Source organism: Larus michahellis, chromosome 16 (assembly GCF_964199755.1).
Source record: "Larus michahellis chromosome 16, bLarMic1.1, whole genome shotgun sequence".
In the NCBI taxonomy this organism is placed as follows: domain Eukaryota; kingdom Metazoa; phylum Chordata; class Aves; order Charadriiformes; family Laridae; genus Larus; species Larus michahellis.
Window position 1 is genome coordinate 4,471,197 of NC_133911.1, and position 21,370 is coordinate 4,492,566.

Here is a 21,370-nt window from a genome sequence, read left to right on the forward strand (position 1 = left end):
TCCCTCCCTCCCTCACCCGGAATAACCCCGCGGCGGAGCTGCCCACCGGCACGGCACAGTGGTGCGGTTTGTGTCCCCCCCCCCCCGCGGTTAAATGCTGCGTGGCGGGGCTGCGGGGGAAGGGGCGCTCTCCCCGCCGTTACTGGGCAGTTGGCCGGCCCTGCGGGGGGGGGACACGAGAGGGGACACACATAGGCGCGTGACACCGGCACCCCGCGGCCCGGCCGCCGGTACCGGGGAGGGGGGGCGGGGCCTCGGCGCCCCGCCCCGCCCCGCCGCGCTGCACGCTGGGAGCGGAAGCGGCGGCCGCGCTGAGGCGAGGAAGGCAGCATGGCAGCCGCCGGCAAGAGGTGAGCGGCGGCGGAGGGCGCGTGGGAGCGGGATGGCTGTGGGAAGGGGCTGCGGTACCGCCGGGGAGGCCCTCGGGGTGCCGCCGGCCCGGGTGCGGCTCGTCAGCCCCCCGCGCTGCCGGCCACAAGGCCGCCGTGAGCGGGCAGGCCCGGGCGCTGCCGGCCCGGCTCCCTGCTGAGCGGCCACATCTCTCCTCACCGCCCCCAGGAGCCTGGCGGAGCTGAGCCTGGACGAGTTTCTCGCCGCCGGGTCCGAGTCGGAGGCTGACGGCGGCTGGGAGGAGGAGGAGGCCGCCAGGCCCGCCAAGGGCTCGGCGCAGCGGCGGCCCAGCGGGAAGGCGGAGCAGAATGGGAAGGCGAAGCAGCCGCTCCGGGCCCCACCGGCGGGGAGGTAAGGGCGAGCCGCTGGGTATGGAAAAGACTAGTTCTGGGACCAGCTGGGTCAGAGGTACCTAAAAAGCCACCTAAAAAGTTCGAGACCACAGCGTGGTTACAAGGTACGTGACAGTCAGGTTTTCCGTTGTACCTGTGTCACTTCAGTAACTGTAGTGGAGAAAAACTGATATATGCTTTTAATCTTTTACATGGTACATTGGAGTCAGGCAAAGCTCACTTTGCTTTTCCTCAGTTTGTGTGTGTTTGCTCTTACCGAAAGACACTGGAGTACCTGCAGATAGAAAACTATGTAGTTCTTAGCCACTGCTGATCATTATTAGAAGTCAAAACAATTCTTTAGTACCAGATAAGATTTTACTGAGATTTTGTTGTCAGATTTCTCTGGCAGTATTGCTTTCAGCTTGCAAGTATCCAAGAGGTCAGGCCACTTGCTGGTGGCCCAGAGGGTTTGGAGTTAGAATCCCACCAACATCTTGTGAACCTGCATTGGCAGGGAGTTGGACTAGATCATCTCCAAAGGTCCCTTCCAACCTTTACTAACTTTAAAAAAACAAACCTGAGAAACAGATTTTTTTTTTTGGTTTTGCAAGATGTTTTCATGACCTCTGGTCTGTGTCTCAATACAACCTGCTAGTTTGCTATCAGGATTTCTTAATGCTGAATGAAAAGAACCTTTTGTAAGACCTCTAGAACACCAGGTGTTAAATGGGATACAGAACTGTGGCCACAGCCCTGGTAAATCCATCACCATTCAGATTAGCCCCAGGTGTGCTTTAGTGCCCAGAAGCTGCTTACTTTTCTTACAGCATCAGCAGAAGTTTGAGAGATGAATAAATGCATGTTAATTCTTATCTACTAGGAAGAAGGGAAAAGCATCTGAACATAAAGATCAGCTCTCCCGGCTGAAGGACAAAGACCCTGAATTTTATAAGTTTTTGGAGGAAAATGATCGTACACTACTGGATTTTGATGCTTCAGACAGCTCTGATGAGGAGGAGGCGTTGCACATACCACCTGATAAGCTGGAGGTACTAGGGCCTACTTTGGAGTGCTGAAATCAGTGATTTTAATTACTTACATGTTAAGTGTTTGAGTTTTAGTGCAAGACTTATAGTGGCATAGATGATTGGGGAGGAGCTTCCCCAAAGATTATCTGCAGGTGTACAGGCTTGTAATCCGGAAATCAGCTGTGCATTTGAACTGGGCATGAGGGGTTTGTTAAAGATGGTGAAAGCACAGCCTTAGAGTATCTCTGTGGCTTTGGTTTTGTGTCTCCTTTCCTAATGAGAGTATGTTTTGCCTCAAGTGATATGCTTTCTCCTTCATGTTTTACATTATTGCACATTGTATTTATGTAGCAAAGCTGCAGGGCTTAAGTAGCTTTTTTTTGAATTTGTAATACCTGTAACTTTATTAATGCTGTTATCAGCACTTAGTGAATTCTATTACTGCTTTACACAATGCCTGCCTTTCCTCTTCAGTAGCTGCTCAGCAAAAGAGGTGGGGCCAGAAAAGAAGTGTATAAGCCTTTTCTCAGTCTTGGTACTGACTTCTCTAGGAAGCAAGTGATGAAGATGAAGAAGAAGAACAGGAAACAGTCAAACGGAAGAAAGCTTCTTTGATCCCTGTGAGCTTGAAAATGGTTGAAGAATGGAAAAAAGCTGCAGAGGTGAGCAGGGAGTTGGAATAAAAGGCACTTGAGTATTCTCATTTAAATGTTCCTCTGCATGTGTCACTGCCTCTAAAAGACCAACTTTCAATTTGTTCATCTTTCACAAAAATCTACAGAGAAGATGTATGTCCTGCGTGCTCTTGTTACTTCAGCATGACTTGTCTTTGCAATTTTTGCTTGGGCTGCAAGATTAGAGTACTTGCACTGCATCTAAGGGAGAAGCTAGAGAAACTTGTGTGGCTCAGAATGGTTAACTTATGATTTTTCATCTTGTTACTAAGCAGTGTGCCTTTGGCAGCTCCAAGAACTTTTTTAGTCATGTTTTGAGTAGTGATGAAATGGCTTGCTGCTTCTGACTAAGAGGGGGAGGGAAAGGTCAAATTGGATAATTGCTTGCAGCTGATTATTGCTTCTCCACCCCCAACCAATTAAAAGCCCTAGAAACCCATTTTAGAGCAAGTGAAGGCCACTAGCATTTGTTAGTACTTTCTTGACACTTTTCCTTTGTGTTAGAGGATGGAGCTATTTTTGCAATCAAAGTTACAATGAATTCCAGTACTCTTGTCCCAGTAGAGTGCTTCAGAGTTTCAGAATATTCCTTGCTCTTTCTCCTCAGCAATCCTTTTTGTTCTTTCCCCAGAGAAGGCCAACACCAAAACTTTTCCATGAAATCACTCAAGCCTTTAAAGCAGCTGTAGCAACCACCAAAGGAGATAATGGTGGGGCTGATCCTAGCAAATATCAAATCATCGATGCTGCAGGTGAGTTGGTCACCATACTCCTGTGAGAGAAGGGTTTTCGTAGGGAAGATTTAGCTGTTGGAAGAGAGCGGGGATAAGTCCTGGCAGGAGTTAACTTACCCTTTCGTAGGCTTCATTTCACTTAAGTAGCTTATCTTCTTCCTGGTGGTGAGTCTGTGCAGTGGTATCTCTTCTGGTGTCCCAGTAAGTATACCTCTCGGTGTGCATGCCTGGAGCAGCTGGGCTTGCAGACTGCTGAGGAAAGTACCATGCTTCATTCACTGGACTATTTAGAGTGAAGTTGAAGCTAGGTACTGTTTATATGTTTGCAGTCATGGTTCAGGCTGCTTTTGTGCTTGGTACTGTTTACTGAGAGAGCAAAGAGATGGCCCCTGTGCCAGAAAGCTGTCACTTGTAATCTTGCTGTTTAGATTAAAAATTCTAAGGTAAGACAAACTGATGTTTTCTGGAAGCTTGTGTAAATGCAACAGTTCTGCTATGGGAATTACTGGCTTCAGTTCCTTGGGGAGCTCTCTTCAGATTAGGTGAGAAAACAGGACTATATGGAAAATTATTTACAAATGTTTTACTGACTTTTTTTTTAACTAGTGTTCAATGCCCTTGTGTCCTTCTGTGTCCGGGACCTCTTCAGCTGCGTGCAGAAGCTGCTTCTTCTGAAACCCCCAAAGAACAAACTAAAGTAAGTCTGAGAAGATTTGGGAACTGCAGGTGAGAGAAAGCTGACTGGGGTTTTTCAGAACTGCAGTCTGGCTGTGAAGCTAGGAAAAGATGTCAGCTCTTCCCAAACACCGTCAAAGTTGCCTGATGATACTCACAGTTGTCTTAGCTAGGTTGTTCCTTTCTTCCCCAGAAGTGTGTCCTCTGTAAAACTAGGGGTGAACTAAACTCTAGATTCCTTGTTGACAGCGGTGCCTAGTCTGAGAAGTAAATTCCAGTTCTTTGTGTAAATACCCGCCTCTTTCCTCCCCAGGCCTGACTTGTACAGGCCGTGTCTGAATTTTGGGGTGGCCTGGGGGCACTACTTCCAGTGCAGTGTCCAAAGTTTGGAATAGATAGAGCAAATGTCTCACAACTAGTTTGATCCCCAAAACAGACTTCCTCGCTACAAACCAGCCTGCTCTGTTCTCAGGCAGTGGCTGCAGAATGCCTGACTAGATGATAATATCAGTGTGAGGGATTCAGGTCTCCTGTATCACACTTCCAGAGATCTGGGTACGCTGCTGTGAAGCTCTTTGAATTGAATTTTCTAATACTGTTCTTCAGGTAGTCTTCACAGACTGGAATTACTACTTTTCACCCATGATAAAATTGTTACTTCTTTTATTTCTTGCTTTGCTAGCGGTTGTCTTTACTCGCTAGCAATATCAAGGAAGTGAACAGGCTATTCTTTGTGCTGCTGAAATCAAATTTATTTGGCATGTTGTTTTTTTTTTAAAGCTAAACCTGACTTTTGCTCGTTTCCAGAATGGTCCTCCCTTCCACCAGCCCACTTTGGAGCAAGCTGCGACTGGACATAAAAGCGTACCTCAGCTGTACTGTACAAGTAAGAACTTTCAGCATGTTTGTGTTTCTGGGATCATCAGTCTGTGCATTGCTGGGCTTTTGTTCAGCGTATTTTGGAATGAGGCAGTCTCAAAGACTTGGGCATCAGATTTGTGTGTCCACCTAGTTCCTTGTCTTGTTTTGAAAGTAGTTGGTCTAACTAACAATTTAGAGGTCCATAGGATGGTTCGCTCAAAATAGGTAGCCTGTAACGAAGGGCTGAGTTAACATTCTGGCAGTTCTTTCTGTCTTAATTTGTCTGAAAAATTAATATTTAGTGGGCTTTAAAGTAGTTTGCAGTGCTGTGCTCCTGCATTCTGCATCTTTAATTCAATTTTTGGCACTATGATCTTGCTTCTTATAGTAAATACTAAGATGTTACGTTGACAGCCTCAGCTCCTCATATATGACATCTCCAAGCATGATTATGCTCCATCCTACTAGGATATCCCATCCATCCAAAGTTGCAGATGTCTGGTGTTTCAGAGACAATTCATGGATTATTTATGAAAGAAACTCCTGTCCCTGGTTAATTATTTTTTTTTTTGAGATTGCTTCATCATGTATTCCCAAATTTGGAATATTAAAAGAACACGGAAATACTCATTTTTCAGAAGCTGAGGGAAGGGTATATAAGGAAAGAGAAAGAAACTGCTGATGTCTCTTAGCTGTAAGCTGGCAGAATGACTTAGCAGAAAAAGCATTTTGATCAGTAGAGCTTTTTTTCTCAAGTCGTGGTGCCTCTTGCCAGCAGCAGAGCTAAAGATTGCAGTAGAGAAGGAAAAGCTGGCAGTGCAGTCCCATTGAAGTAATCCCTGGTCCTGTGCTTACTTCTGAGTGCCCTCAGTCCCAGGCTTTACTATCCTGTCTTTCTGGCATAGTAGTTTCTGAAAAATATCTTCTTTTTTCCTATTGGTGTGTGAGGGACCAGAATCTTTGCAGTGTAAGGAGAAGAATGAGGAGGAAAGTTAAAAGAAGAAAAAATGCTTCTGCTTCCAGCAACTGGGATTGCAGGCAAGAGGGGGCACTGCATCAGGCAGAATCTCTCTCAAATTGAAATGACTTTGAGCTTTGTCTTCAAATTAGAAACCACAAATGTCTCTGGGTTTGTCTCCAGGTGAACTGAGCTGAACAACCTGGAAATACCAAAATGTTGTTTCTTAAATAGTTTGTCTCACCTTTTCCTTGAGCTGGAGTTAACCCCTTGATACCCAGTAGTATTCTAGCTTCCCATTAAAGAAATCCCAGTGAAATCCAGCCAGTCAGCCCAGATGGTCTGTTTCCGTGCCTTGTGTAGACTGAAAGTGTCTTCATTGTGCTTTGATCATTTGTAGTGAGATGACAGAGGCATTGGTGTCGTGCTGTCTACGAGAAGTCTTAAACTGTGTGTAGACTTAGCTTTTGCAGTACACACAAATGAGGTTTTACGTGATGAACTCAGGTGCTGTTAGCCATTTAAGCCCAGTAGCCTGAGCTCACATTTTTTCAGGATGATGTACTTTCAGGGGAGTTATCTAACCTGCCATGTGCCTGCTCCTTTCCCGATACGGTTTTTGGCGGTTTGTTTGAGCTTCTTCCTAGGGAAGGCTGTTCTTCCAGTGTTTTGGTAACACAAAAACACTTGGGAACAGCCAAATACAGATGATAAAGGAAGAAGTGATGAGGACTACACACTAAATGGGATTGTGTTTTGTTTTTCCTTTGTAGCTCCTGTCTTGCTTAACAGAAGCCTCAGTTGGTGTTGCAGTCCTTCAGCATGTCAACTCCATAGTGCCTTATTATTTGTCCTTTCCCAAGCAGTGCCGTGCACTTCTCAAGGTAAGGTGACATGCTATGATATGTTGTTTGAATCTGAGGTACTTTCTTTACCCCTTCAGATGAGCATCTCATGGTATTTGGGCTGGATCCCATGACAGTTCAGTCTCTTGTACTCCTCTTCCCTTGCTTTTCCTTTGGTCCTGCAAAGGACGCGTTCTCTTACAGGCCCTCTAGGTACCATGAAGTGCTGTCACACTGAGGAGAGTGGGCATGTGGCTCTGTGTGTAGCTGCTGCTAATCCCCATGCAAAGTGAGATGGAGGTGTTCCGGGGAAGCTGTCTGCTTCCTCATCACAGATGGAGTAATTTGCTGCCTGAGTGCTGAGTCTGTGTGTACGTCTGTGATGGTATTTCACTCTCAAGAGCTGGGGGTGGAATATTTTTGCAGAAACTTAGTCACAACTGCTGAGCACTTAAGAACAACAAAGGAGGTGTGGAGGAGCGGGATAGGGCAACAGGGTGACATTTAAATGGAAAGCTGCAACACAACATTTAAATGAGGCTGGGAACCCTTTGATGATAAAGATAACTGGTATACAGTGATGGGAGGCTGTTACGCCTCATATCTGAAGGTGTAGCAGTCTGGGATTTTTGAGTAGGCTTTTTCAGCCCTGTAGCTGGAATCTTTCTGGTTTCCTCTAGAGTTCATTAGTGGAGGTAAGGTAACTAGTTCCTGGAGGAATCAGCTGTGATTTTGGTCCTGCTGTACCAGATGCATCCTGACAGAGCCAGCCATGTCCGAGTGAATCTATAATCTGAACAGGCGAATGCAGGCAGGCCTGGGAAGAACAAAAAATGTTCATTTGCCTCTCAAGAACTTGAGGGAGACCAATGAATGATTGCTTTATGCAATGCAGAGATGGGTAAAACTCATCATAATGACTTTACATGTCGATGACGGGCTGTCTGTTAGTCCAGAGCTCTGCACAGACTAACCTACCCCTCTCCAGCTGGTGTAGGTATTTTTATGATGCACTGGGTGTTCGTCATCATTTGTGTACCAGGGTGACTAAGGATATGTCTCAGCAGAAGTGCTGCCTGACGCGGGTCTTGTCTCTGGCTCCAAACCCTGCTGCTGCTCTGTCCTTTGTATTAATACAGTGAATGTCCAGGGAGCTGGAATTAAGTCAGAACTACCACCAGGAGATGTATCTCAGGAATTTAACTTACTTGCCCAGAGGGGAAAAAAAACTGTGATAAATTCATAAATCAAACCCTGATGTTCCCTCTCCAGAGACAAGTGCATCTGTAATAGCATTCTTTGAGAAACTAGAATTTGGTGTTTGTGGCGATAACTGGAGTGTAATTGCAGTATAGTTGTATTCTGCAGAATTCAGTGTTAGGTGTAAAAATTACTTTTTTTTTTTTGTTGGGCTGGAAGATGTATTGGCCACACATGTAATCTAGTGTGGTGCTGCTGTCTCGGGGATGATGAGGAAGTTTTCCAAGCCTAGGAGATAGTTGTATGCACAGGCTGGTGCCTATGTTCAGAAGCTTAAATGTGTATTTAGGCACGTGAATAAAAGTGCATGTATTTTTCAGAGATGCTGGTTTTGGACAGTTTCCTTGCCTTTTGAGTGGTCTCGCAGCTAGAGTATGAGGACAGAATGGCTGCCAGTGCTGTTCTGACGGATTCTGTGACAATACAGCCTGCCATCTTTGTACCATCGTCCTCCTCGCTTGGTTTTTTGATGTGAAGGAGGGAAGCTCAGGCCTGTCTGTAACCAGGAAGGTGCTCTCTGTTCATTCACTTATCTATATCTTTTTATTTTCCATTCCAGCAAACAATTAATTTGTGGAGCACAGGTGAGGAAACAGTGAGAGTACTGGCCTTCCTTGTGCTGAACAAGATCTGCCGCTACAAGAAAGAGGTGTACCTGAGTCCATTGCTTAAGGTAAGGCTGGTACTTGCCATACTCCACAGCTTTTCTTTCTCATGTTATACCTTAGAGCATGAGCTGTAGGCTGTTAGTTGGGGCTGGTGCTGGAGATAGTGCTGGCTACCTCCAGAAAATTAAACGGGGAAGAAATTCTGTGTTAAGTCAGTGATATCCTTCTTCCTACAACTGCCCTTACTACCAGAGGCACACAGGACCTTAGCAGGGAAGGCCTCTGGTACTCATCTGTCTACTGGATGAATGCTTATCTTCCAAATCTTGTGGGCTTTCCTCAAGTGCTGATGTGCTACTCAGTGCTACTGAGCTGCTCGGATCTCTCAGCTAATAGCCAAGGTTCCCAAGTGTAGTTTGCTTGGGTACCACTGTTACAGAAAGAGAACTGTGACCAACCGTAAGCGTGTATGGCTCAAAGCTGTGTCACAGTTCCTCTCACAGATAAGGAATGGCAGGGGCATCTCCAAGTGCTGTGCTAAAAAACGTAAGGGTGCAAAGAGATTCTGACTCTTGTTCCATCTCCCCTGAAAAAGGAGCAGGCTGGTTTATTATTTTTGCATATACCTGTGAAGTGACTTGTCTTATAAAACTAAAGCTTCACCCGGGTTTGGACATACCTGGCTGGAGAAGGTTAATGAAAGAATGTTTTTGTACTGTTTTCTGTGGTTATATTGTGTCCTCTTTCCTGCACAGCAAATGTACATCGCATTTGTGAAGAATTCCAGATTCACCTCTCCCAATGTCCTGCCCATGATCAATTTCATGCAGCGCACACTGACAGAGATGTATGCTGTGGACACACACACCTCTTACCAGCATGCCTTCATCTACATCCGTCAGCTTGCCATCCACTTGCGCAGTGCGATGACAATAAAGAAGAAGGTAGGTACCCGTCAGCATGGAAGGAGTGTACCCTCCTTTGGGGGGGAATGTGTGGAGAGAGGGAAAACTACAGTAGCCCCTTCAGGCTTTTGGTAATGTCTCTAAAGTGTCAGTATTTGTGTCTGACCCATTTCATAACGTGCTGAGCAATTTTTTGCCAGGGGCTGGGAGCTTTGGAGATCACCCCGTAGTTGCCTGTGTTAGTTTAGAATTTCATCAAGGAATAAGGAAAGACAACTGCGGGGTTGAAGTCACTTTTCTCTCCCCAACTTGCAAGAGTTTGCGATGCATGTTCCATCTTCTGCCTTGGGCACCCTTTTTCCACTCTGTGAAGCTGCTGTTTGCAGCCTCTGTCGCAAAACCTCATGGTAAAGAAGATTAGGAACCACCCTGGTGCGTGCATCTTTCCAGTGAAGTCCATACTATTTAAAGGACTTAATTGAACAAAGCAGCTCAGACCTTTTGGGAGCAGCCCTGATTTCAGCCACCTCCAGTCTGACCTCGGAAATCTGAGTCAGATTGGTAATCCTGGCTTTAGTTGTGTTTAGCAAAACAGACCCCTATAAATGAATTGTTCAGCTGCTCCCAAACATTGCAGGATTGGTGACCAGTTAAATCTCCTGGCTGTTCAGACATGGGGATAAATGAGCAGAGATAAATGAAGTCTGGGCTGCATATGCCCTAATTGGATTGCATTGGCTTCTTACACCCTCAGTCCTGGCCCAGACAAGAACTAAATCCACTTGATTTCACAGCTGGGGAGGGTTGTAGGAACTTTAAATACAACAGCACAACCAAAATGTACAAATCCAAGCAATAAGCCAATTAATTTAAATAGAGCAGTGGGTGGTTGTGGAAGGTGATTACAGGAGCAGATTGCTTATCTGTTCTGTGCCAGAGAAGCTGAGAACAGAGCTGCTTGGTACGTCTCGGTGACCTGGTGAGATCTGGGAGAGCTCTACCATTGCCAGCTGCGGTTTATGTCTCTACTGCAAAGTTCGGTCCAGTGGCTGCAATTGAGGGCTTCTGTCCTTGTTTTGGGACTTAAACATCTTGCTTCATCCACACAAAAGAGGAGGTGACCTGGGCTTTGAAAGTCCATCTGAAACAAACACACATTGGAGCTGAGGCACCTTGTTAAGTGCAGTCTCCTGAGTGCCTGGTGCAGTTCTGGGGAATACGTGGGCCTGCAGAACTCCTTAGAAAGGGTATCCTTAAGGGGCTCCTGTGCTCCTCTGGGCTTTTATTTGACCTGGCACTATGGGCTGCTTAAGCACGTGGAGGGGCTGGGGGGGAGTCAGGGCTTTCCCAAACATTCTTGAAAACCGTGTCTCTTGGATTGGTGCAAGACCTGACCCACACCTACCCCTACTACTGAGCCAGCCTGACGTGCTGATTCAGTGTGTCATTCCACGTCAGGCACACTGCTGGCGCGTTGCATTGGTTTTTGCTGGTAACCATAAAGACTTGTCTGAGAAACAGAGCTGGAAGTTTGTTCTTAGCTCTGCTGTCTGTCATTTTGTACTCTACAATTGAGAAAAATGAAACTGTCCTGCGTAGTCTTTTCCAAAAGCAGGGGGGAGTGCTGGGTTGATCATTTGGTCCTTGCTTTGACAGTGAACGTTTGTAGGAACATCTTTAAAATGAGCACTGATGCTGCCTTTCAGAGTTAGTGGGTCGGTGGTTAGGGGGGTTTGATTAACACAGCTGAGGGAAGGGAAGCCTCGAGTGGGAAGGGCAAGCTGCTACGTAACAACTTGCTGGATGGTGGGTCAGCCACTAGCATCAAAGTGACAGCTAGAACATTAGTTATTGCTCTCTAAACAGTACACAAGGTCCTGTTGGAGAGTACTAGATAAAATAAGTCCTGTAGAGAAACCAGAGTGAACTTCTCTCAAATGCCACATTTTCAAGTTTGTGCTGTTTTTTTTCCCCTTTTCTGCAGGAGAATTTCCAGTCTGTTTATAACTGGCAGTATATCCACTGCCTGTATTTCTGGTGTCGGGTTCTCAGCACAATCTATCCCAGTGAGGTCATGGAGCCGTTGATCTATCCTTTGACGCAGGTCATCATTGGCTGTATAAAGTAAGTAGGACTTTTTTTTCTTCTTTTGGCTGTACTTCTTTCTGTTGCTTGATGTGGCAGAGGAGTTACTAAGTGGGTGTTGCCATTATGTGGTTTGAGTTTAACCTTGCGTTGTAAGGAATTGTCTGAGAGCTGCTTTTGATTGAAGTATTGCAGCTGAAGATGTGTTGTGGGCACCTGTATGTTTAGGTGGTGAGAAAGCCTAGGGAAGAATAACCTACACCGCCACTAAAGTCTCTGTATCAGGAATTTCAGTTCTGCCAGATTTGGTGCCCAGTTCAAATCCTTCTGTGAGCTCCCATGTTGAAGGAGGACCAATCAAGCTGTGACCTGGTGTCAAACTGCAGCCATTTCTGGGCTAATCTGAAAAGTAGCTAAGTAAGTGATGCCCAGCAGTGAGAATGGAAAATGCTGTGAAATTCTTCTTCCTTTACGCTCCAGAATATTTGCAGTGTTTATGTGGTCTGGGCACGCTTCTGAATAATGCTAACACTTTTTGCTATCATCTGGGGGAGACCCAAAGCAATGCAGTTAATTTTGGTGCTAAAAAGTACATGATTACCTCTATGGCTGGAGAACTGTATCTCCAAGAAGATGTTCTCTAGGTAGTGTCCTCTTTTTCTGAAGGAAAGCTTAAAATAACCGAGTTGTCCCCAAGCATTCATATGAAGAACTAGCCCAAGTAGGGAAGCTTAATCTTTTAACATCCATCAGAATGCTTTGTCATGTGTAGAGCAGTTGCAGCACTAGGTAGTATTTCTGTGGTGCTGAGCGTTCTTTCCAAGAGGTTATAGCTGGCTGGATATTTCCAAGGAGAACCGTCCAAGTGCAAGCATGCTTTGTATGTCTGTCTCAGAGCTGAGCTATTTGGAAAAAAAAATGAGGCAGGAGATGGGGACTTGGTTTTGGAATCTAAGTGCGTTTAGAATTTTATAATTTATTTTTTTTCTTAAAATCAGCACACCAGTAGTAAGAGCTGCTCGGGTACTTTGGCAGTATGAAAGCTATTCTCATTTGTGCGTTGTTGTGGATTTTGTTTGTTTTAGGGGTTTAGGGTTGGTTTTTCCCTCACTTCCAGAGCATGAGCCAGGTATAGTGGTCTGCATTTAAGCATGCTGAACTCCACCAGTTCCGTTAGTGGAGTTGAACCATGGTGGAATTTCTCCCAGTGGTTGTTATGAAATCCCAGTGTGTCAGTGCGTGGGCAATCGGAGACCAAGGGGAGATGAACTCTTATCCCAGCCAGCAGCTGTATGTTGTGCAGTAGCTCTGCAGTACTATGGCTCTACTTTGAGGTAGTGTGCAGGGTAGATGATGGCTCTCTGCTCCACAGAAGTCGCAACCTGACTAGCCTGAACAAATTATCCTCCTGATTGTGTACACAGCGGCAAGGAAAAAATGCACTGACTTGCTCAGGACCTGACAGTGCCACAGTGCAGAACCAAGTCCTCATCTCTAGCTCTGTAAATACAGTTAGATGCATTTTTTTTGAGAATATTTGTTAGAATTTGAAAAACTAGGACATATTTATTGTTTTTAGTATGTCTCTGCTGAAAATTTCTTTTTTTTTTTCCCCATCAGTTTATATATGCAGTTTTTGTGCTTTGAAATGGCTGTTAATAATGAGCATTGAGGGAGTTTCTGAATCTCTGGTGATCTTTGAAATCCTGTTAGCTCTGTTAACCAGATTCTCAGCTTTAAAATGCCACCCGCCTGGTCTTGAAAAAACTCCCAAGTGGTGATGAAGATAAGCAGATTTAAACGATCGTTAGAGCGTGCATACATCCCTCTTCCCATCCCCCATGTGCACAGGCTGCTTCCCGCTGCCGTTGGAAAGCTTTAGTTGTCCTGTGGACTAATCTAAGCAGTTTTCTACCTGTCCAGGCAGATAAATCAGCTATCTGCGGCTAAGGAAAGGTGAATCGGGTGAGTCTCAGCAAGAGCAGTAAATAGAATTTTTTAGCATCTGTGACGGACAGGGCTTCTTGGCGTGAAGTACGGTTACCGTCTGACAAGGCTTCAAAGACTTGGGAACCTGACAGATGGGTTCTAGGGTGGGGAAAATAGAAGTAGATCCCACCCTGGCTTCTGTACTGAGCCAAGGCAGTGTCTGGGATATAAAAAGGGGGGAGGCAGGGTAGCAGATATGGGAATGATGTGGCTCCACGGGCTTCAGCCTATATCCAGGATCCCTGCGGCTCCATCCTGAGCACGGCAGCCTCTTCTCAGTGTTGGTGGCTGTGCTGTCCAAACTGGCACTCGTGAGAATCAGTCTCTGGGCCACATCCCCTGGTGTCCGTACCAACTGGGTGTTATGGATTGTTTCTGTTTGAGGTGAGAGGATAAAATAATCTAGCCTGCAGGTCAAGGGTTTTTTTTTTTTTTCCTTCCTGTACCATGTTATGCAATTCTGGAAGGCGTGTTGAGGGGTGTGAATCTGCCTGGGGGCTGCTTAGTATTTGCCTGCTGCCACCAAACTTTCTGGTGGAGATGGTGTAAGCGAGCTGGGCCCCTCTGTTTGCTTCTCTGGGCAGCTCAGCTTCGAGAGGTGTGTGAGCAGGTGGTGGGACAGAATGCTGTGCAACATCTGGAAGACCTTCTTGCACTTCTGCTCCTGATGTGGTGGTGTGCCGTGGGGCGGAGGGTGGTAGTGCTTGGAGGGGACACCCCTTTCTTTCCCCAGTGCCTTTTGTACCGGGAGGTGGCGCCTGGCTCCAGCAAAAGGGCGGTGAGCGGGTGTCTGTCTGTCTGTGGGACATGGACTGCTCCTCATGCCACCCTGGCCTCTTACCTGAGGGCAATGGGGAGAAACTGCCATCCATCACAGGCTTTTTGCTCTGGGTGGGGATCAGGGCAGAATTTGAGAAGTAATTAAACAACATAACTCCCAGAAGAGGGTTGCCTGCTAAAATCAAAATTAGCTCCCTAATTTTCTTGCTCCCTCTTCTTGCTTTCCAGCATATAAAATGCATTGAAACTATTTTTAATAATACATATTACAGCAATGGACTCCATGTGTGTCTAGAAGTTACCTGTGCTCAAGATGTGGTCCAGAGAATGTGGACTAGCAAATGGAGAAGTGCTGGAATTGATGGTTTCTGACTTCTGTAATGCTGGGAAGAGCCTCACTGCTGAGTTTGCTCGTGGAATTGCCATGTAATAATGAGTGAGGCTGTTCTCACAAGCAGTGGAAAGATTGCAGTTAGTTTGACCAATGGAGCAGTGTTGTAGGTATTGCAGAGATAGTAGAATGTGCAGGAGATTATTTTCCCCCTTCCTTTCTCTGCATTGTGCTTTTTCTCTGTCTCCATGGTCCCTGAGTTCCTCCTTTTGACCTGTGTGCTTGCATTTGTCTGAGGTCATGGTTGGGGTTTTTTGCAGTTGTTGCAGAAGCTCCTGTTCTGTTATCCCTTTTCCCCTCATCCCATAGTGTTTTTCTGACTGTGTCTGCTTGGATTTCTACCTTGCTTCCAGTCCAAGCTATAAAAATGAAGTTCCTCCCTGGTTTATAGTTAAATGAGGATTTTTGGTGCCTGGTAAGTTTTGGGTTCCGGCCTCCTTCATGGAGAAGGAAGCACAACCTTGGCATACCTGAGCAACTTCCCTTGGTGACCTGTCCTGGTGGGGTGGAGGCTGATGTCAAACGAAGTGTTCTCTGTCCTCTCTAGCCAGAGGAAGATCATGGTCACCTAGCAGTATAACACAAGGAGCTGTAGTGAGTAAAAATAAGCCTTGAGAAGTCTTTAGGCTGTTCTCTACACCACAGCCTGTGCCCTGGCTGCGTGAGAGAAGTACAGCAGGCATTCCAAGAACTAGTAGTGGTAAGACATGAGAGCACTCGCTGCTGAGATGAAATGTGAGGCAGTTTGGACCCCCCTGGCTGCACCCTGCAGTGACTAGTCAGTTGGACGTTCCTCGGCAGAGCTGGGACCCAGCTGTGTTTTGTATTCCCTGTGCATCCAGCCATCGCAAAGTTGAGCAGATTGTTGCATCGCCACGCACTCTAAAATTAATGGTCTTGGTTTACAGTAAATCTATACACTTAACAGGTTTATTCCTCGATCAATTAATTCCTGGGAATGGCTTTCGTCATCTCCAGCGGTGCCAGATCAGGGGTGCAAAGTAGATTTATTTCTATAATGGATCCAATGATAATTATTTCACTATTTGGAGGGGGGAAGATGCAGGTGATTTATGGTGCCTGGTCAAGCATATTTTTGCTCTCCTGGATTGCTCAGCAAGCTCTTTGGAGAGGGGAGGGGTTCATTTATCAGACTTGAGCCTGTTGTCTGGGAACTGTGGGGTTTTTTTGGTTTTTATTTTTTAAATAAAAAAAAAATCCTTGTTAATGCTGGAAGCATCCATGTCTTCAAGTACAGGTCATTCAGAGTGAGAGGTTTCTGGAGTGGCACGGTAATGAGGGCTGGTGTCTTTTAGGGATAGCTCTGCATTCTTCCCTCTGCTGCTGGTTTATGTGGTTCTGGGGGAGCTGACCCTTCTCAGTCCCAACCTTACAAGGAGATTTGGCTCTACTCCTTTCCTAATACCTGAGCGTGTAACGGTTTGAAGGGTGGGTCAAAGAAAGTCTGGCCTCTTCCCCTCCGTGGCGATTACTGGGTGTTCAAATGTACGTGTTGCCTCTCCAAAGGAGATGGGAATAGCTCAGGTGCTCCTCTGGGTTGGAGAGAGCTGAGCAGATTTGGCTGTGAGAGGTCACTCTCATTCCCACACTGTCCTTTCTGATATGCTGGTCACTGCTAGTCCAGCCCCTCCTACCTCAGGGACACTCCACACTAAGGGGATCACTGTTCAGGTGACAGCATGAATTCTGTGGGTACGCAGAGGGAAATATCTTCCTCCTTGTAGTGCCACTGGTATGCTGGGGGAGCCCTTTCTTGGTCAAACTTGCTGCTTTAGGTGGGCATTTTACTGCTGGTTCCTGCCACTTTTTCTTGCATACCTACCTGTGCTGGGACCATGAGAGCCAAGTGTTCAATGTGACTAAACAGCTTTGGTGATAAACTTCGTCTGCAAAGCTCTTGTCTTGTAGCGCTTTCTCCCAGTAGAAGCTGGAAACCTAGCGCTTTGGTTGCAGGAATTTGTGTGTTAGTGTTACAGCTTTCATGTGTATGACTTTTTTGTTTCCAACTATGGGATAGCTTCAGCAGCTCAAGCAGTTTGCTGTGCAATACTAAAGCTGCCCATCTTTTGTAGAATAGGAAGGGCTCTCAAGTGTCACTGAAGGCCACAGGTGCAGTTCCTCTATAAACTTGGCCTAATATGCTTTCTTCTTTTTTTATTCTCTAGGCTGGTACCGACGGCTCGTTTCTACCCTCTGCGCATGCACTGCATCCGTGCACTTACGCTGTTGTCTGAGAACACCAGGACCTTCATCCCAGTGTTGCCACTTATCCTGGAGGTCAGTTGGTTCATGTTGACCTAGCAATGGCTGATTCCTGCTACCTAATAAGCACACTCACTATACCCACCAACAGCTCCCAAGATTGCCCAATTTGCTTACTTCCTAAAATCCCTGGCAAACAGCATCAGACTGAATGTATTGTTGGGTTAGCAAATGGGATTAAACTTTTATTGGCCTGTGAGTGGAGGGTATCAGAGGTGCAAAAATATGTTCCGATGTGGTTTAACTAATGCAGCTGGAATAGGCAAAGGGTTTGCCAAAGAGATTCAGAGGCTCAACTGGTTGCAGTAACTTCCCAAGCTGACGTTGCTTGATCCTGCTGGTGTGTTGGTATCGTAGCAAAAGGATTTTCTTCTAGCTGCAGACTAAAGGGAAATGGAAGGCAAAAGCCCTTCAAGAATTCAGAATTTACTTAGGAAAAAAAATCTCGGTGAACGCAACCATGCAGTATGTTTGGTGAAATACTGGTGCTAAGAGACCATCCAGCTTTCCCACGTATCAGATGCTTGATGTCTCTCTAGCCTTGCTGCTCTAAGAAGGTGGTACAGAAGTGATGCAGCCAAATCTCCCTGAAGAAGCATGAGTGAGGCAGGATGAGGACTGCAGAAGCCCCAGTAGATTGGCATGAGGCTGGACACTGAAGAGGAAGAGGGAGGGAGACTTCTATAATAAATGACCCCAGTCAGCCGGGCTCATTCCTAATCAAGTTCTGTTGAAGCAAAGGCTTTTGTGGGTTTGTGTTGTAAACGTCCTCTGCAAACCACATCCTCTGAGCCTGTGGAAGGCAGCGATGTTTATAAATCTCCTCCTGCTCTCCTGCCTCCTCCGCTGCTCCTTGGCTGTGGCCTGTGTGGCTTTGCCATTCGCCTGCTTCCTTCCTCTTGTTCATGCATATTTGAAATGCTGCCAACCAGATTTAATGATAGAGGCATCTCCACTCTGGGGGTAGTGGAGCTTGGGGTGAGGGTGGTTTCTTTGCTTTGTACTTCTTAGTGCTCTGAGAGATAAAGCCTTTTTCCCCTCGGAGCCCCCCTTCCCGCCCCTCTTTGCGTTCTGGCCCCAGCACCTTGGCTGTAATCTGTGTCGGGCCCCAGCCAGACGTTACCACACTGCACGCTGAGCTTCCTCCCAGCTTCCACAAGCCCGTGACCACATCCGATCCTGCTGTGTTTGTTTGTGAGGCACTACTCAGCTTGTCCAGGTGTTGGTGACAAGGAAAAGATGGGGGCAGGGTAAATGTGTGCCTGTGTGTTGCTTGCATACTCTTTCACATTACTTTAGCAATTATTTTGCTTTAAGTTCTGTAACCTAAGGTGACTGGCATGATGTTTAACTCCTGTATCTCCCTGCAGCTGACAACCTTTCCCTTCTTCCTGCCTATCTTCTGCAAGGGATCCCTCAAATATTCTGTGGAGTTCCCGAGAGCATTCAGGGCTATTCCCTTTGTACTTCCATCTTTTCCCAACTCTCACCTCCTCTCTGTTACAGAGGTATCTGAACACAACCCTTGGTGTGTCTCCACAACTGTCTTCAGGCAGGAGATGTATTCCAGCTGTGCGGATGAGATGGTAGGAAGCTTTAGCACACGGAGGGGAAGTGACCTGCCCAAAGTCCCAGGGTGGTTGTGGTGATGCTGGGAGGAGAATCTGCATTCTGATGCCCAACCCAGCGCTTTAACTATGAGCCTGTTTCTGCCAGCTCACAAATTCAGCAGTGACTTAGTCAATAGTCCCATGCCACACCATATCATGAAACAAAAGCCATTTCAAGCCCATTATCCAAACCATCATGAGGTTGAAGGATCTGGTCAGTGTATTGGTATAAGCAGGAGTAGACTTGAGGGGAGTGACTTGGGGTCAGGGGAGCGGAATGAAACCTTCCCAGCATAAGGTGTGCTCCGTTTGATAGGAGGGAGGAAAGGCTTTTCTCTCTGTCACTGTTGCAACTGAATCGAAGTGCAGTAAAAGAATGTCTGTGGAGTTGGTGACTATGTTTTGCGTGCTTTTTGGAGAGGGCTTTGCACAGCCTTGGAGTGTAGATTCTGTGAAGCTTCCTGTGTAAGTCTGTTTTCCCTTCCCCCTCTCCATCAAGGAAACCCATCCCTTGCTACCTCTTGTCTCAGCCCTGTCACTGCTGTGCTTTCAAAAAACAGCAGATTGAATGTTTGTGCAATTCCCATAGGAACAGGAATTCCCTGAGCCCCTGCCAATAGAGATGAGAGCTGACTACTTGATGCATCTTGACAAGGGCCCAGCGTGGGCATCCAGTGCTGCCTCCTCTCTTACTCTGCTTTCCAGGATGGAGCAAAAGAAACAGCTTGCTAAAATTACATCTTGTGAATGGAGGAGGTGGTTTGGGAGGAGTGTAAAGCAGACAGGCTTTTATTTTTGTATTGTTATTCGTCTTGAAGGGCCTGTGAGATCCCAGGCTTTTTTCTTTTTTTCCTCCCCATCACTTCAATTATTGTGTGACAGGCACTAGTTTCTGCAGCAGGAAAATTGGTGGCTCATCTGCTGGAGGGCAGGTATGGATAAACAAGGTGGAAATCTCCCCACAGGCAGACTTCGCATGCCGATTTTAAAATTGGCTTCGTCTGTGGAGGGATGGCAGGGGAGTTTAACCCTGACATGCTTAGGAAGGCATGAGTTTTTCAGTTGGACACTTAAATGGCTTGAGTCTTGTTTTGGATGGGCAGCTTGCTTCGGAGAAAGTCCCCAGGCGCTTGGAGTGCAACGCAGATGGGAGTGGGCAGCAGATTGTGTCCGAGAAAATGGGATGATGCAAAGTTGGAGAATTGATAATGCTGGGCACTGTCATACATTTAAGCACAGATCTAAAATTAGCGTTCTATGAGACGTGGGCTTTTTGCCTCCTTTACACAGAGAGGAAAATCTGGAACTTTAGACAGACTAAGCTGAACCACTGCACCAACTGAAGCTGCATCTTTACTCTTCCTCGTTCTCCTCCCTCCACCACTATATTGTAGCTCTTAAATTCTGGATCACAGCCCTGCAGGTACCAGGGGTTGTTTGAGTGAAATCATGCCTGACCAATCTAATAGACTTCTACAGCGAGATGACTGGCTCAGTGGTAACAGGAGAGCAGTGGATGTTGTTTATCTCCTCTTTGTCAAGGTTTTGGATACCAGCTCCCATAACTTCCTTGCAGACAAGCTGTTGAATTGCAGACTAGATGAGCAGCCTGTGAGGTGTATTGGCAGCTGGCTGAAGTTCCAGGCTCCTGCTGTGATCAGTGGCATGAAATCTAAGTAGAGGCCACTAGTGGTGTACCCTGGGGACCGATACTGGGGCTGATACTGGTTATCATATACGTTAATGATTTGAATGGTGGGGCAGAGGAGCACCATCAGCAAGCTTGCAGATGATACAAACTTGGGAGGAGTTGTTTATACACCAGATAATGTCCTGGAATTCACAGGAACCTTGACAGGTTGGAGAAACAGGCAGATGGAAGCCTCATGTAGCCCAACAGAGAGAACTGCAACGTCCTCCACTTGAGGAGGAGGAACCCTGTAATGACAACATCCTCACCGACTTAAACAATGAAGGAAAAAGAACCAAAGCAACCCCCCATCTGTCCTTGGAGATACTCAAAATCTGACTGGACATAGCCCTGAACAACCTGTTCTAGTTGAACCTGATAGATGACTTCCAGAGGTCCCTTCTAATCTTAACAGTTTTGTGTCTGAGTACTTCAGTACAGCTTCTGCAGAAAGTTGGGCAGCTTGTCTGTACTTGGCAATAATCAGACTCTGCTGAAGCTGCTTAATTAGGCTGTCTCAGCCCTCCCTTGGTGAAGTGGGAGGGTGACCGAGGGAGCTGAGGGAAGGCTGCAGGCAGGCCCAGCAAAGCCCTGTGTGCTGGGCTGCCGTGGGCTGGCCTGAGGCAGCTTTGGGGTGATCAAAGCAGACGCCAGGAGGCTTTTGCTAGAGCCTGGGAGAAAGAAATGGGGAGCGGATGGGGCGACACAGTGGGAGTGCTGTGGGTGCAGAGCTGGTTCCCTGGTTTGTGCTCTGGCAGTGTAAACTGTGTATCTGAGCACTCTTCCTACTATGCATGTGGAAATCGTCTGTGAGCTTCAGACTGCCAAAAAATCCTTCTCCTTCCTGCCTGTGTTGCCCTGTCCTTTCCTCTGTCTGCTAGTGGTTATCACTTAAGCCAAATTGTTGGCTTTTGACATTTTCTGGCACTCTAGTCCCTCACTATCGCCTTTCCACCCTGCCCCAGGATTCCTAGATATCAGTCATCCTCTGCTTCAGTCTGGCCCATAACTGATCCCTTCTGCACAGTCTTGAGATGGGAACCACGATTTCCCTCCTTCCCACATGTCCTGACCGGCTCCCTAGCACCTCCTGGGAGAGTTTCAAAACCTCTGGTTGCATTTCCCCGCTTGCCTAGCAGCATGTTAGGATCCCACAGAGCCTGATGCCTTTTGCTTTAATGTGTCTGACCTCAGGGATCAATACTACTGTTTTGGCCAAAGAAATAACTGTGCATAACGAGGTTTATAGCATCGATTCCCTAGGCTAGG

The 21,370-nt window shown here is 46.7% G+C and overlaps 1 protein-coding gene across 1 annotated transcript in view; it reads left to right on the top strand.

The window, feature by feature from the left end:
• The first annotated feature begins 7 nt into the window (after nt 1–7).
• The window catches only part of NOC2L (NOC2 like nucleolar associated transcriptional repressor), a 51,172-nt gene continuing 29,809 nt past the window's right edge, over nt 8–21,370 (top strand). Inside the window, exons 1-12 of the mRNA XM_074609453.1 lie at nt 8–350; nt 559–741; nt 1,606–1,774; nt 2,305–2,415; nt 3,059–3,179; nt 3,768–3,858; nt 4,644–4,722; nt 6,429–6,539; nt 8,320–8,433; nt 9,124–9,312; nt 11,258–11,397; nt 16,705–16,816. Coding sequence (XP_074465554.1) covers nt 331–350; nt 559–741; nt 1,606–1,774; nt 2,305–2,415; nt 3,059–3,179; nt 3,768–3,858; nt 4,644–4,722; nt 6,429–6,539; nt 8,320–8,433; nt 9,124–9,312; nt 11,258–11,397; nt 16,705–16,816 — 1,440 coding nt within the window. The 5' untranslated portion in view covers nt 8–330. The remainder of the gene's footprint in view (nt 351–558; nt 742–1,605; nt 1,775–2,304; nt 2,416–3,058; nt 3,180–3,767; nt 3,859–4,643; nt 4,723–6,428; nt 6,540–8,319; nt 8,434–9,123; nt 9,313–11,257; nt 11,398–16,704; nt 16,817–21,370) is intronic.